The 16,116-nt window shown below is 35.0% G+C and overlaps 1 protein-coding gene across 11 annotated transcripts in view; it reads right to left on the minus strand.

The window, feature by feature from the left end:
• Positions 1-16,116, minus strand: part of LOC127847242 (uncharacterized) — a 167,432-nt gene that overhangs the window by 44,948 nt on the left and 106,368 nt on the right. For all 11 annotated transcript variants that reach the window (XM_052379021.1, XM_052379018.1, XM_052379013.1 and 8 more), the window contains 9 exons: positions 15,294-15,477; positions 11,934-12,256; positions 10,680-10,850; positions 9,944-10,089; positions 5,894-5,992; positions 4,315-4,454; positions 3,189-3,474; positions 2,242-2,404; positions 1,178-1,216 (listed from right to left, as the gene is read on the minus strand). In XM_052379021.1, coding sequence (XP_052234981.1) covers positions 1,178-1,216; positions 2,242-2,404; positions 3,189-3,474; positions 4,315-4,454; positions 5,894-5,992; positions 9,944-10,089; positions 10,680-10,850; positions 11,934-12,256; positions 15,294-15,477 — 1,551 coding nt within the window. The remainder of the gene's footprint in view (positions 1-1,177; positions 1,217-2,241; positions 2,405-3,188; positions 3,475-4,314; positions 4,455-5,893; positions 5,993-9,943; positions 10,090-10,679; positions 10,851-11,933; positions 12,257-15,293; positions 15,478-16,116) is intronic.

Consider the following 16,116-nt stretch of genomic DNA (forward strand, 5'->3'; position numbering starts at 1 on the left):
TCACCACTCAAAATGTGCAGCTCCATGAGATACACATGCATGCCAAATATATAAAGTGGCTATGTTCAATATTAAATAATTTTCTCCCTTTTTAAAGCTTATTACTTCCCTTAAATCTGTATTTTCTACCGTAGACCGTAGAGGATGACCTTGACCTTTTACCACAATGTGTTTGTCAGAAACACAATGCTGCCTACTGCACCGCTTTATTTAACAAAAATATATACGTGGGCAGTCAGATTACTTTGTCCATTTAAAGCTTATTACTTCCCTTGACATTGTTTTTTCGACCCTAGACCTTGAAGGATGATGTTCACCTTGAAATTTTACCACTCAAAATGTGCAGCTCCATGAGATACACATGCATGCCAACTATCAAGGTGCTATCTTCAATATTTAAAAAGTTATGGCCAATGTTGAAGTTTTTTTCGGACGGACGGACAGACATACTGACTGACGGACAGTTGAACTGCTATATGCCACCCTACCGGGAGCATAAAAATTGTATTTTTTACCATTTTAACTGTAAATTTGAACTAAGTTTATGCACTCATGGAAACTGTTACTTTTTTGAGGATTAAAACAAATCAATTAAACATTTACTTTTGTAGTTAAATCTGTCAATATGATGCAATTATATACAACAGTCTATTTTAGCAAGAATTTGAAAAAATAAATAAATTCAACATTAAAAACTGCATAATAATGCATTTAATTGTTAAAGAAGACTGTTTATGCCAAGATTGATGTCTTATTCCAACTTCACATACTACTGTGTAAAAGTTCTTAGCTCTTATGCAAACAATTTGTGTAACACACACAGCTATTGGTTCCCAGCTTTATCAACAGGAAACCGGTAATTACTGGGTGATCATTGACAAGGGCATGCATGGCTTTTATCACAGCCACGCGGTAACACACAAAGCTTTTGGTTCACATGTACCAGGAAACAAATAAGTTATGGAAATTTTTGGCAAGGAGATGTTAAGCTCTAATCCAAGGCAATCAGTTACACACAATCGAGCTACATAATTGGTTCCCATCCGACAGCAATTGAACAAGGAATTGTGGGATATCTTTTCAAAAGGAAACACACACATGCAGTTCATAACCAAGCCATCTGGGTAACAAATAAAGCTACATCCTTGGTTTCCACCCATTTCACAAAATCACTTACCGAATGGCATTTAGAAGTGGTACATTGGAAGCAATTTGACTACAGTAAAGAATATTTTAGAACATAAAAAAGATTTGTAATAAAACAGAAGGAATAAAACATGCAAATTTAGTATTTTTAGGAATCAAATACAACTTGACAAGACCAAAATAAGACAAAACAAGAAGATCAACTTGTCACAAAATACGCCCATAATAAACGTTCATGTAGAATTGTTAAGAGTTTAATGATTAAAAGATTCAAACTTCTTGAGTTAGAGAGCAGAAAACATTTATATAGCAAATGTTAAAGGGCCATAATTCAGAAGTGTTTCAGGCAATCTGGCTGGTTATCGTATTAGACAATGATTTTAAAAGATTGAAGATTGCGAACAAGTTTGATGATGAAACAATAAAAATTTGATTTGGCCAATTGCTTTTTAGCTAAGGTTTGAGCATGACGCGGTTGGCGGACACGAAGACGGACACGACACGACGAGCTGGCTGACAATACCTCGGGTCTTCTCCGAAAACAACCAAGCTAAAAACAAGATGAACTTAATCTTAAAATGCTTTCTGTTAATATGGCACCACATTTAAATTTACCCTAGACTTTATTACCTTTTTTTTCAGACTTCATTCAAACTTCAAACGCACTAAGCCAGATGAAGTTAATTAAAGCTGTATACCGGGAAAACTGGTTTTGTTATGCACGTGCATAAAGTTTCGTCCCAGATTACCCTCTACAGCCTGCGCAGGGGCATCAATTTCTGCCTGAACTAGATTTTCATTTAGATGAGACTTCCTTATAATCCAAAATTCCATAAAAGTGGAAAGGGATGTCCCTCAGCCTGTGCGGACTGTGCAGGCTTATCTAGAACAACACTTTATGTACATGTATTAAGACCTCTTTTCCCAGAATGTGCCTCATTTCAAAATGCTTTTTTAACATGAACGCCACATTGAAACGTAAAATGGACTTGATCCTTTTATGTCACACCTCCCCAATGTCAAACTCACCAAGCCAGTGTTGAAAACAAGAGATGAAATTCATCTCAAAATGCTTTTGGTACATATGAAACTTACGCTGGACTTTCTTTCCTCCTTCTTGTCTGACCCGCCCGATCCACCTTTCCGGTCTTGCTGTTCTCGGTCCCGCTGCTTCCTCGACTTCCGCTTCTTCTTCTTTGGCTTTGGCTCTGGCGGGGGCTTCAGTTCTGGCTCTGATTCAGAGTCCGAGTCACTTGAGCTAAGATAAGATACAGAGATGCAATGAGGATATTAGTTTAAACCTATTTATTTTAGCTCGATTGCATTGAAAGCCAAAGGCTTATTGAAATTCTCTTGATTTCAGTTCCTGGGTAGAACCAGTACTTGGTGTGTTTGGGGGAGAACTTTGAAACTCTCATACAGTGGGGATCAAACCAATGACCTCCCGGTTGCTCAGCGGATACCAGGCTGGCACTTTATCCACTATGCCACAGGGACTTCAAGGAATGATACAGGAATACACTGAGGATATTAAATATTGTGCTCTGTTAAAAGGTGCAGGGAGCAAATAATACTTTTGTAATTTATTAAAGCAATTTCTCAAACAAGAAAGATAACTCTAGACTATTCCAACAACTTATACACAACCCTGCCACTGACGGTAAATTACTTACTCTGACACTTTTCTCAAAAGGGATATTGTTTATTTAGGACACTTTGACAAACAAAAGATAAATCACTATGACTCTTCCATTAAATGATTTACTTTGACCAAACGGGGAATACTCACTATCTATTCAACCCAAGGTATTTCTTTCATTTTTTCCAAACGAGATAACATAACAAAAAGGAGATCACTCCGTGAAATGAAAATAACTCAACTAAAAGGAGATACATCAACAAAATAGAGATAGCACAAGGCAGATAACTCAAACAAATGGATGTAATTGTTCAATCAAAGGCAAACACTTATTGTACTTAACCACAAAAATAACTTGACAGAAAGGTGATAACTCCACTAGAGAGAAAGGGCAACAACTTACTCTGACTCTTCAAGCGCTTCAGAAACGTTCAACTGGGCAAGAATCTTAAGGCATCCATCCATGGTCTTCATGGACTCCGCGTCGATGATGTTGTCGACATCCACCTTGCTCAGAGGGTTGTTGCCGTTCACACTCCTGTTGTCCAGTCTCCGTTCACGTTTACGCATTTTGTCTTCACGCTCGGCCAAACTGTTGTCTGCGGTTTCCATGGCAACTGAGGCATTCTCCTCACTTGGACTGCTCTTCCCTTCCTCCATGGGTTGTTCTTGACTAGATGTGGTCTTACCTGCAAATATATAGAATGATTAATATGATATAGTTGTTTAAAACCTTATTTGTATTTTTTTCAAATGTCCAAGTACTAAAAATTTGAATTGATTACAAATGCTTAAATGTCTTCTTCTTTTTCTATTTCATGCATTCATGGACCAGCTTAGAGCAATTAAAGATTTTTAAAAAATTAGTGAAAAATATCCAAAGATAAGACGTTCTTGATACAATTTATGTATCTTTATAAGGCCATACATATTCGATTTTCTATTTAGCGTCTGGGTTTGTTTGGTTTTCAGTTATCTAATTTAAAAAACAAACATTTTGACAATCAGAAAAATCAACTAACAAAGTGCACAAATAATGCCCAAAAGTAACAGTAATGCCAACAACGTTCATGTTTTTGATATTTACATGTATTCATAATTGTTTTTTTTTACATTCTGTCTGCTTACATAGTACAAACAGTCAATCTAAAGAAGATCGTAAAAAAGCACAGAGGCAAATTCTTGCAAAAAACAATCACTTGTTTATACTAATTGCCCTGAAATTGTTCATCAAATGCCTGGTAAAAATTGTGCCAATTAGTTTTTGCAAACATAAATACATGATTTAATTGTTACTGTAACACATTTCTTATTTAAAACAAGAAGAGATCACTTTTCTGTTACTGATCATAGAATATGACATACTCCTATGTTACTTTTTCTTTTTGGATTGGCTTGAAAAATTTAAATAGCAATAAGTCAAAATCCCTGAATTTTGTCAGATTTTTGTGAACGTTTTTAATTTTCCTCATTTTTCCAGGCGGCATTTTCTTAGAGTGATATTTCACCCATAGCCTTAATGTCCATACCATCGTCAACATTTCTATTGGCCTGCTCCTGTTTCATGAATGCCTTCAAGTTAGGCATCTTGTAGGACACACCTCTCCGTCGCTCCAGCACCTGGCACGTCAGGTAGCGCGTCATCTCCAGCACTATCTCCGTCTGACGTCTGAGAAAGGAAGATAGATTTTGGTCATTCTGTAGCAAATAATGGCAGATGAATGGTTGAATTAGAGGGCCAAGGTCCTAGAGCGCTCACCTGCATTCAAGGTACACCAATTGTCAGGGATTTGATTGGGTGTCATAGTTTTTTACACAAATTAACCTATATTCAAACTTGACCTTAATTTTGTCGAGATAAACATTCTTAATAGGTTTTATCAAGATTGGCTCATGAATAAGGATTCTGGAGTGGTAATATGGCTTCACTTAGATTTGACATGGTGACCTAGTTTTGGCTCCCACTTGACCCAGACTGAAACATTACCTTGGAATTATCCAGGTACACACACTGAACAAGTTTCATTAACATTCAGTTATACATGAGGCTTATATTGTGTTTATAGTGGTTTTCTGATATTTGACTGGTGGGACATGTTTTTCGTCAGATGTGACTTACATTAAAATTTGGGTTAGAAACTGTCAAGTTAAATATTTGAACAGAGTTTCATCAAGATTGAGTAATTTATGTGGCTTTGCTTCAAGATGGATAAGGTTTTTCTATGATTTGACCTGGTGACCTAGGTTTTGGATGCACGCAACCCAGATTCAAACTCTGACAATATATTTTCAAGATAAACATTTTGATAAATTTGATCAATAGTAGATAACAAATGTGGCCTCTATTGGCCAACTACCTAAAATTTGATCACGCACACCACACAGTTCAAAACTGATGTCATCAAACGCTGCCACTTTGTGCTCAGGTGAGCTAAAAACATGAGATAGCAAAGGCTGAGAGTATCAAGGGTAATAATGAGCTGAATTTTGCAGGTAAAAGGAGACAATAAATAATTTCTTGAGACTGTATTTACTATGACAAACATTGACAAAACAAACAAGCAACTATATTTCAGATCAAAATGAAATGAAAGACTGATCCCTATTAACCCTTTACCACTTAGATACATATTTTCAGGCATTTGTAGTCCCTTAAAAAGTTATATTTAATTGGAGACAATATTCTCACAATATTCAAGTTTTGAAGGCTTCATTTCCTATATACTGATGAGCAGCAAACAGCATAAAACCTGAACAGACTGTAAGTTACTCGCAGGCTGTTCTGGTTTTTTTGCTGTTGCACATAGCCATTTTCACTTTGCTTCTGAGTGGGAAAGGGTTAAGAAAATATTGGGATTTTTTTTCCCTGGTCATTTTCAATAAATGACAACAAAGCATTAGTGACCTTTACCCTAACACCACTATTTCTTAGGCATGGAAATCAAGCCTATTGTCAAGGTAAATCGATGAAAAAATAGGAACACGTACTGATTGTAAAACAAGACATCCGTTTGTGAAATACAATGCAGCCTACTACTACATACAGAGGAACTCCAAATAACCTGTTTTCAAACTTTGCAGAGAAATCATAAATGCAAATATACATACGCCTTGTTTTCCTGCGTGTACTGATACTCGAGCACAGATTCACAGAGTATTCTCCCCATCTCCATGTAATCAGCGATGTTGAAATGTCTGCACTCATCACTGCAGCAACAATGAAATGGACATGAGCTCCATTGAAATATGCATAATTATAAATGAAATTAAATTCAGGAACAATAAAACATGTAACATTATCATCATCGTCATCGTTGTTATCATCATCATTATCATCATCTTTGTTGTCAATTATTGTCATCAACATTACAGTCATCATCATCATCATCAAAATCATCATCATTGACTTACTATGCCTATTGCCAAAATAGCTTTTGGCTTCAAATAAGAACATTTGGTCAAAGAAAAAAAAAAGAATTATTAAATAATCACCCATTAAATATCCAAAATAATAAGAATTCATTAAAAAAAAGTAAATTCAGCTTAAAAAATTTTGAGACAAGAATGGTTAGCTATTTACCAATTTAACATGTAACTCACTTTCAGTGACATGCACTTAACAATGTTTACAACAGAATACTCATAATGAAGCATGCCAACTTTTTCAGTAAATGAAATGGTGTAGTAATGGCATGCTTTCACCAATTAAAGAAAAAATGGAAAACAAAAAAAAACAAAATCCAATTTCACCTTACACCCAGTGCATAAAAAGAAATGTCACAGTGAACTAAGATCATATTTCTGTTTTTCTTTGATAAGTTTTGCAATTAGTAAGGCATGACATATTGATAGCTGATCAAGAAAGCCTTATGACCTTGATTAGTTAGTTTTTGGTGTAGTCCATGCGTTAAAAACATGTTACAAAAGTTCATATACAAATAAACATATCACTCACTCAGTACTTAAAACATTTTGTCCATCTTGTTATTAAATAAAATTACCGTTAATTCAAATAGTAAATTGTTTGTCATGCATCTCAAATGTCAGGTTTTCCTGGGTTGAACAAAGTAATGATATTTCATATTGTCCTAGTCATGAAATCTTGCACCTGTGGGAAAATTTAGACTCTAATGGGTAAAGTTTATTCGAGTTGGGTTTGCGGGTCAAAATACAACAAAAGCACAGATATTCGGGTCTGGTCATGTCAGGATTAAAATAAGTCAATAAATCTAAAAGCGCACTTGACTTGTTTTACTTTATTACATATTTTAACGTTTGTAAAATCAGAAATATATAGAGTACATTCTTGTGCTTCTGAAGTATTACTGTTAAATAAGCCTGTAGGTAAATTTCAATGCTATACTGTTTATTAGGCAAAAACAAGAATTATATTTAGAACTAAAACATCCTTAAATATGCTATTTGGCTTGTGAAATAATATTCATGCATACAATGCAGGTACATAATAGATGTTTAATGTTTGTTCAACAATGCTAGATACCATTTTAAATTGATTTAATAAGAATAATTCCATCAACCTGACCCGATATAATAAGCATAATTGCAATTATTATAATAATCTATATAAGTAAAAATGTCATATCTAATTGCTTAAACATGTTTTTTAAGAACGCACAAATAAATATCTGAAATATGCATGGATGAATCACGTTTGGCCAGATACCCTTAATGTTAGAATTTCATTTTCACATAGAAAGTTTGTGTTTTATCTATAGATGTATTAACCAAAGTATATTTAAATAAGTCAACAAAACTGGCACCACATCAAGTTATTTATGTGGGTGTGACACAGCTAAGAACTGCACATATAACAAAAAACAGCAAACAATTGTATAACATTAAAAACATTCCTACATTTTTGTACATGGGTGGCAAATATGTACATATAGTTTTATACCACACACATAACGTCCAAACTAAGCAAGATATCGCAAAATGTCATTTACATGAAGCAAAAACACCCAACTGGCAAACATAGTCACACTGTACAAATTGCATGCCTTGTCCATTAAACTTACGCTGCCAAATTTCTGAAAAATAAATATTTATACAAATCTAAGAGGTGTTTTGTTTAGTGAAACATGGCATTAAGAAAATAACATTAAAAGAAATAATTAGAACTGCCCCAAAAAAACACATGTGCTGCAATACACTGCATTAGATTTGTTCATAATGTTTTTATATGACAGTAAAGTTTTTTTACAATGGTAGATGTGAAAAAGACTGTACTGTGACTTTTGCAGTCTAAAATGCATTACAATATAATTTTACACTGTGTACACTACACTCAAAAGAATGTTTGATATACTGCAATATAGTGTACAGCCATTTCGTCATATTGCACGTTATACTATGAAGAAGGTTCAAAATATTGCGCAATTATCTGTTGTGTTAATTACATAATAAAAAACACAATGTGGTTTTGCTTCATAAAACATAAAAATTACCTACAAGTTAACACCCAACAACAGATATCTGCGAAGGTAAAATGGTCTACAAAATAATAAACAAAGGTCCTACAACCAACATCCCACATTCTACTGTCAATACATTCTTACAATGGGAGCATCTGGCAGCTGATTTCAAAACATAAACAACAAGGCATTTTTACAACTTTGCTGATCTAGAATTTCCGTATTAATACTGTATATAACCATGCATTATGCGCAGTTATTTACCGCAAAATTGTTATGAAAAAGTTATCAGTTAAATGCGCAATATTAATAAGTAAAATGGCGGCCAATTTGAGGTCAGATTTTTTTCTCCAATGGTAAAGTATGGTTACCAATACTATCCCTTAATCCTCAATTAACATTGTGGGGGCAGAAAAACAACAAAGTTTTTAACCCTTTCAGTGCGGGAACCGAATTTTAAAGGCATTTGCAAACAGTTTGGATCCAGATGAGACGCCACAGAACGTGGCGTCTCATCGGGATCCAAACTGTTTGCTATTCTGATAGTATTCTTTGAATAAAAAATCGAAGAAAATGCTAATTTTAGAAATTCAGCAGACTACATTTTAGCAGACGACAAATTTCCCAGCATGCAAAGGGTTAATACTAGATTAAGGAGATAAAGGCTATAGTGCAAGTAAATGATCTAGACATCGAGGGTTAAGCGTTTAACTGTTGTATCCTCATCAATTTTCTATATATGATAAAACAGTTTTGTGCTCAACCCTTGAAATATTCTACTGTTCTTTGATATTAATTGTGTGAGTAAAATTGTCCCTTAATTGGCAACCATATTTTTTTTATTAAGACGCGGAGTACTTGCTCTTCACAATCATTTGCATCTCTCATTAACACCATTGCGGATTGCTTGCTAAACCAATAGATTGCACTTGGTGGACATCATTTTACTTATTTTTGCAGACATAGTATGTGATCACTTATTCATGGCAGTTATTTACATAATGTTAGGTGCAGTTACGTATTTAATTTCAAATCACTAAACAGACATTGTGTTGTTTACTAATTTTATTTGACTTTCCAGTGTTTAACCAATGAATGCAGATTTTTTATGTTGGTTTTATATGGTTTTCAACGGTAGGTCAGGACGGTCATTAAACCAACTCGCACTTTTCTTGGACTAGCTGGTGTTCTCAGTTCACATACCAAGGCCAGTAACTCACAACTGCCCAACTTGAAATAGAGGAAGGGGGCATAATGGCCGTTGAAATGATTTCATGACCAATACCAACACAAGTTATGTGTCCGGGCCAGAGATCAAGGGGCTGTTTCATCAAACATCGTACAACAAATTTAGGATACGATACGCTTTTCAAAGAAACATTATTAAAAGAGTGAAGCATATTATTACTTATTTCCAGTAAAATCATTTATTTCATAATTGTCTTACCCGTGGCTTATATCTTGCGCAGCTATTTATCAACAGCTAGTATATTTTCAGTTTTCAAATGTCAGTCATAAATTAAGATTGTCGTACAATCTTTGATGAAATGGCCCCCAAACCCGCATTTCTCGGATTTGAAGTTCAGCACTCTACCAACTGAGTTAGCCGACTCATCAAAAATATTTTGTTTTATTGAAATAATCTGGGTATTCATAAATATTTTAAGGGGTTCATTATGATTTGTTTTCACTTCTCTACAGGGATATTTAGTATGTCACTTACTTATTCATTGCTGTTCCACTGAACGTTGCCTCGAGGGTGAAACTATTTAGGATCCTCATCTGACGCCACATCACCACGCGTCCAGTCGCTTCTTTGCACCGTTTGATGTTGAATTTACAGAATGGGAAGGAAAACTTTTCAGGTGACTAAAAAATGAATTATTTCTAAGAATAGCTCATAAATAAATTCTAGTTGTATATTTGTTTTAATTTAGTTTATTACAAAATTTTATCTCACTGTCCAGTAAGATGAATCAAAATATCCAAATATACAGGGTTGTTTTTAATACCAAATTGATAATTTACTTAAAAAAGCCATGATAGTTTATAGCTAAATTGTATTCAATGAGATGTAAACAATCAGCTACAGTAATGAAGATAAATGTTTGTTCTTATGCTCATTAAAAACAAAAAAATTCTTTTTTTGCATGATAAACATCATCTGAGATTTTTCTTAGAAAACTGGGCTTTAAGAACATTAAGTGTCATTTCAGATTAGCCTGTGCAGTCCACACAGGCTAATCATGTATAACTTTCTGCTTTTGTGGAGTTTTTTTTGTTCAAAGGTGGTCTCTACTAATTGAAAATCCAGTGTTGGCAGAAATTGTTGTCTCTAATAAGCCTGTGTGGGCTTCACAGGCTAATTTGTGAGGACACTATGCACATTAATTAAGCCCAATTCTCCCACAACAAGGCCCCAAATTTTTTCCAACACTCACATAAAATTATTGACCCACCTTTTGCGCCATCAGCCAAGGAAAGAGACGTTCATTCAAGAAAGCCCGTACTCCCGCCATGCTGTTGCCGTTGTTATTGCAGTTGTCAGGATCATCTGTAGACGTGTTGTTGCCGTACATAAACACATTGTGTTTCCGACTATGGCCGTGAAGATCACAGTACAGTATTACCTAACGGCAAGAAAATGTTGCGTTGAACAACAAACAAGAACAGCAAACTTTTCTCTAATAAGACATTTATTGCTCTGATAATGAAGGGGGAAGTAAATTGTTTCAGATGTAAGCATGTTTTCCAAAAATGTTCTGGATGAATAATATTTCAATTGTTGGTTATTTATTGATCACAGGTAGATTATTGATTACAAAGTGTTAACTTCTCATTTAAAAGATTCATTTAAAGTTTATTAATCTAATAAAATATTCACTCTGAGTAAAGCAAACAATGGAAAAAGAACATAATTGAATACACTGTTGTCAATTGTGTTGTTTTGTTTTTTTAATTCAAAATCGATCCAGTAATTGACCCCATTTCCAATAGAAAAAAGTATATATTTTCCCAAATGGGAGCTAAAAATCCCCAATTGAAGGTTTCAAAAAAATAAAAAAATAAAAAACTTTTTTTTTATATCTCAATATTTTGTTCATCTCCCATCCATATAAGTTCAACCTTAGTTAATAAAATACTGAAAACACTTGTATTCTCAATTTTGAAGCATATTTTAGCAAAACAACAATAATTTCGCAATTTTAATCAAAACCCCGCAAGTTTTCCCAATCCAAAGGGACCCGGCCCCATTCCCAAAATGGTGGAAAATAAACGCACTCCAATTCTGGGCCAGCTGATTTTGACTCATGTCACCTAGACAAATTAACTTTGACAACACTTCATTAGGATGATTTTTTGTTGTTAATTTTATTTTAAAAAATATGTTTTTGTTTTTTTATACGGAATTTTTGCAATGTGAGAAATGATTTGAAAACATTATTATTAGAATTTCAACCTAGAACAAAGTTTATATATTGGCGTCATTTTGTTAAGTGTGTGTTCCTTGAGTGTTTTTTTATCCAAAGGTAGAAAATATTGAAAAAAATAAGATAAGTAGGTAATAATGATTATTGTTGACTAGAGATTTTTTTATGAATATTGGTTGCACTCACCCAGACTTGAAGCCGTACAAGAAAAAATTACATATTTTCTATTTTCCACACTTAGTATTTTCAATAAACATGAATCACAGTCAATTAGCAGCATACCTCATGTTTCTCCATCACCGTCTCTATCATATTTTTCGTATGCCACACGGTCGGAAAACTCTCCTTTCTAGGATGACGGTAATTCCGGTTTAAATCCCGCGCCGCTAATGAGCACCTGTAGTTTCCCACTATCACACCATCGGGATTCAACATGGGCACTATTTTGAATATGAATTTGTCCCTAAGTTCAGCAGCCTGAGGGGTTAGGCTGGTCACAAAGTCTATTACGCCCCTCATCATCCACGAGGCTTGCGATTCTCCCGGATGCACCCGGGCGGTTATCACCACAGCTTTCTTCTCCTCTTGTATGGCTTCCGGTTGATCTGCAACCGGGGCAAACAAATGGGCCTTGTTCTGGGAAAATGGGGCTTAAGGCATGTGTGTAAAGCGTTGTCCCAAACATGTGTGTCTGCACAGGCTAATCAGGGAAGACAATTTCTGCCTATACTGCTAAGAAGAGACTTTAAGCCCAGAATTCCCAGAACAAAACACAAATTGTCTTAAGAGCGAAATTACTCAACATTGTCACGACCTACAAAGCTTTTGGCCATTAATTGTTAAAAGAATTTATTTGTGTATAATAATAGTTAACCATTTAATCTTCGTTCTGACTGTTAAAAAATAGGTATGCTCGAATAAGTGTTACCTGTTGGAGTATACTGTTGCATGTTCAATTATTTTTATTTACTGTAAATTCATTTATTTTTCTTCACATGAAGTTTTCGGATTAAGAAAACCTGACTTTTTTGTTTGACCATAAATTTGTGGGGTTTTTATGATGTCTGATAGACTTGGGCTTCAAGTGTACAATGAGCGTATGATATGTATTTTGACAAATGCGTAGTCCCTTAGAAAGTTATATTAAATAAAAGACCTTTATTAATAAATTCAAGTTTTAAAGGCTTCATTTCCAACCCTTAGTAACTGATGAGCAGCAAACAGCATACAACCTGAACAGACCGCAAGTTACTTGCAGGCTGTTCTGGTTTTATGCTGTTTGCACATAGCCATTTTCACTTTGCTTCTGATTGGGAAAGGGTTAATAATGTAATTTCAAGTTTTAAAGGCTTCATTTCCAACCTTAAGATACTGATGAGAAGCAAACAGCATACAACCTGAACAGACCGCAAGTTACTTGCAGGCTGTTCTGGTTTTATGCTGTTTGCACATAGCCATTTTCACTTTGCTTCTGATTGGGAAAGGGTTAATAATGTAATTTCAAGTTTTAAAGGCTTCATTTCCAACCTTAAGATACTGATGAGAAGCAAACAGCATACAACCTGAACAGACCGCAAGTTACTTGCAGGCTGTTCTGGTTTTATGCTGTTTGCACATAACCATTTTCACTTTGCTTCTGATTGGGAAAGGGTTAATAATGTAATTTCAAGTTTTAAAGGCTTCATTTCCAACCTTAAGATACTGATGAGAAGCAAACAGCATACAACCTGAACAGACCACAAGTTACTTGCAGGCTGTTCTGGTTTTATGCTGTTTGCACATAACCATTTTCACTTTGCTTCTGATTGGGAAAGGGTTAATAATGTAATTTCAAGTTTTAAAGGCTTCATTTCCAACCTTAAGATACTGATGAGAAGCAAACAGCATACAACCTGAACAGACCACAAGTTACTTGCAGGCTGTTCTGGTTTTATGCTGTTTGCACATAACCATTTTCACTTTGCTTCTGATTGGGAAAGGGTTAATAATGTAATTTCAAGTTTTAAAGGCTTCATTTCCAACCTTAAGATACTGATGAGAAGCAAACAGCATACAACCTGAACAGACCACAAGTTACTTGCAGGCTGTTCTGGTTTTATGCTGTTTGCACATAACCATTTTCACTTTGCTTCTGATTGGGAAAGGGTTAATAATGTAATTTCAAGTTTTAAAGGCTTCATTTCCAACCTTAAGATACTGATGAGAAGCAAACAGCATACAACCTGAACAGACCACAAGTTACTTGCAGGCTGTTCTGGTTTTATGCTGTTTGCACATTACCATTTTCACTTTGCTTCTGATTGGGAAAGGGTTAATAATGTAATTTCAAGTTTTAAAGGCTTCATTTCCAACCTTAAGATACTGATAAGAAGCAAACAGCATACAAACTGAACAGACCACAAGTTACTTGCAGGCTGTTCTGGTTTTATGCTGTTTGCACATAACCATTTTCACTTTGCCTCTGATTGGGAAAGGGTTAATAATGTAATTTCAAGTTTTAAAGGCTTCATTTCCAACCTTAAGATACTGATGAGAAGCAAACAGCATACAACCTGAACAGACCAAAAGTTACTTGCAGGCTGTTCTGGTTTTATGCTGTTTGCACATAACCATTTTCACTTTGCCTCTGATTGGGAAAGGGTTAATAATGTAATTTCAAGTTTTAAAGGCTTCATTTCCAACCTTAAGATACTGATGAGAAGCAAACAGCATACAACCTGAACAGACCGCAAGTTACTTGCAGGCTGTTCTGGTTTTATGCTGTTTGCACATAACCATTTTCACTTTGCTTCTGATTGGGAAAGGGTTAACCCTTAAAGCGCTGGAGCTGAATTTTAAAGGCCTTTGCAAACAGTTTGGATCCAGATGAGACGCCACAGAACGTGGCGTCTCATCTGGATCCAAACTGTTTGCTATTCTGATAGTATTCTTTGAAAAAAAATGCGAAGAAAATGCTTATTTTAGAAATTCAACAGACGACATTTTAGCAGACGACAAATTTCCCAGCATGCAAAGGGTTAAGTGTTCATTGAGCATTTGATTTTGTTCTTGAGATCACCCACAAAAATCAGCCAAAATGTGTGTATGACAAAGTTTCTGTAAACTAAACAGTCCAGTATCTCAACTGACTGACCAAGTTTTGAGCAACTTGGCCCAGATGTTATTTAAAACAACAAACACTATCATAATTTGTACTTTCAAAACTAACCACTTACCACAACAGCTAGCATTACGGCTTTGCCAAATAATACTTTTAAAACAACTGAAAAAAGTTCGTAAATTGTATAGCATATTTTGAAAATCTGTGCACACCTAATAACAAAAGATATACCTGAAACTCGCAATTCACTAACATTGCACTTACCAAAAGTTGTAAGAATTACTAGTAGCTAAGACTAGCAACTTACTGAAAGTAGTAATTTATCCTATTTATTTTAGCTCAATGGCATCAAAAGCCAAAAGACTTACTGAGTCTGTTTCCTGGGTAGAACCAATACTTGACGTCTTTGGATCTAACATCAAGAAAACTCCCTCAAACCAGTGAGCTACCCGTCGCTATGGGGACACAATATTCACTACACCATGATGACAAAATTACTTACAGCAAGTAGGTAACAACTGTTCAACGCTGAGGCAACTTACCAAAATTAGTTATAGTGACTAGAAAACAGCTATTGCCTGCCCGGGTCTCGCACAACACCTCACGGTTCATGAACTTCTGTCTCTCGGGGTCGTTGAGTATGTTTTCAAGGTCGTCCTTGAGATCGGTGAACGTGTACGGGTAACAGTGGGCCAGGTAGTATGTGTCCCCCTCGTTCGGGAAGTCCTGAGCAAATAATGCAGAAAATGGTTATTTTTTTAATGATCTAAATATATTTAAGAAATAATATTTTTCTATCATGGTTTGTTGTTGAATAACCCACAGTAAGGAGTATAGATGCGTAGGAATTAAATCACAAGTGCGAGGCACGAGTGATTTGATAACACGCATCTATACTCCTTACTGTGGGTCATTCGACAACAAACCAATATAGAAAAATATTATTTCGATTTTAACACAATTCTGATTGATTTGGTTCAAGCTTTTGGACGTGAACTATATTTTTCAATACTCTGCCCTTCTTAGTACAAAGTTCACTATTTAGTGACGTCATTGAATTGTACAAACATATGACGTCGTTTTCATTCATAAATATTTTGCAAATGACGTCACTTTCATTGAGAACAAACATCATAGAAACAAAATGATGTCACGTTTATTGATGCTACTGAAAAGCTTACATGCTATATATGTTTTTTTAATTACGTTTCCTAACAAATACATTCTTTGCAGGCGTGGTTATGCCACTTATCACCAAATATACAATTTGTTGTTTCATTACATTTATATACATGCTACATTTATTACATTTCTTTTAGAGCGGGTTTTAGCATGTGCATTTTACTGCAATATTTTCTTTATTTA

The sequence above is a fragment of the Dreissena polymorpha genome, chromosome 10 (genome assembly GCF_020536995.1).
Source record: "Dreissena polymorpha isolate Duluth1 chromosome 10, UMN_Dpol_1.0, whole genome shotgun sequence".
In the NCBI taxonomy this organism is placed as follows: Eukaryota; Metazoa; Mollusca; class Bivalvia; order Myida; family Dreissenidae; genus Dreissena; species Dreissena polymorpha.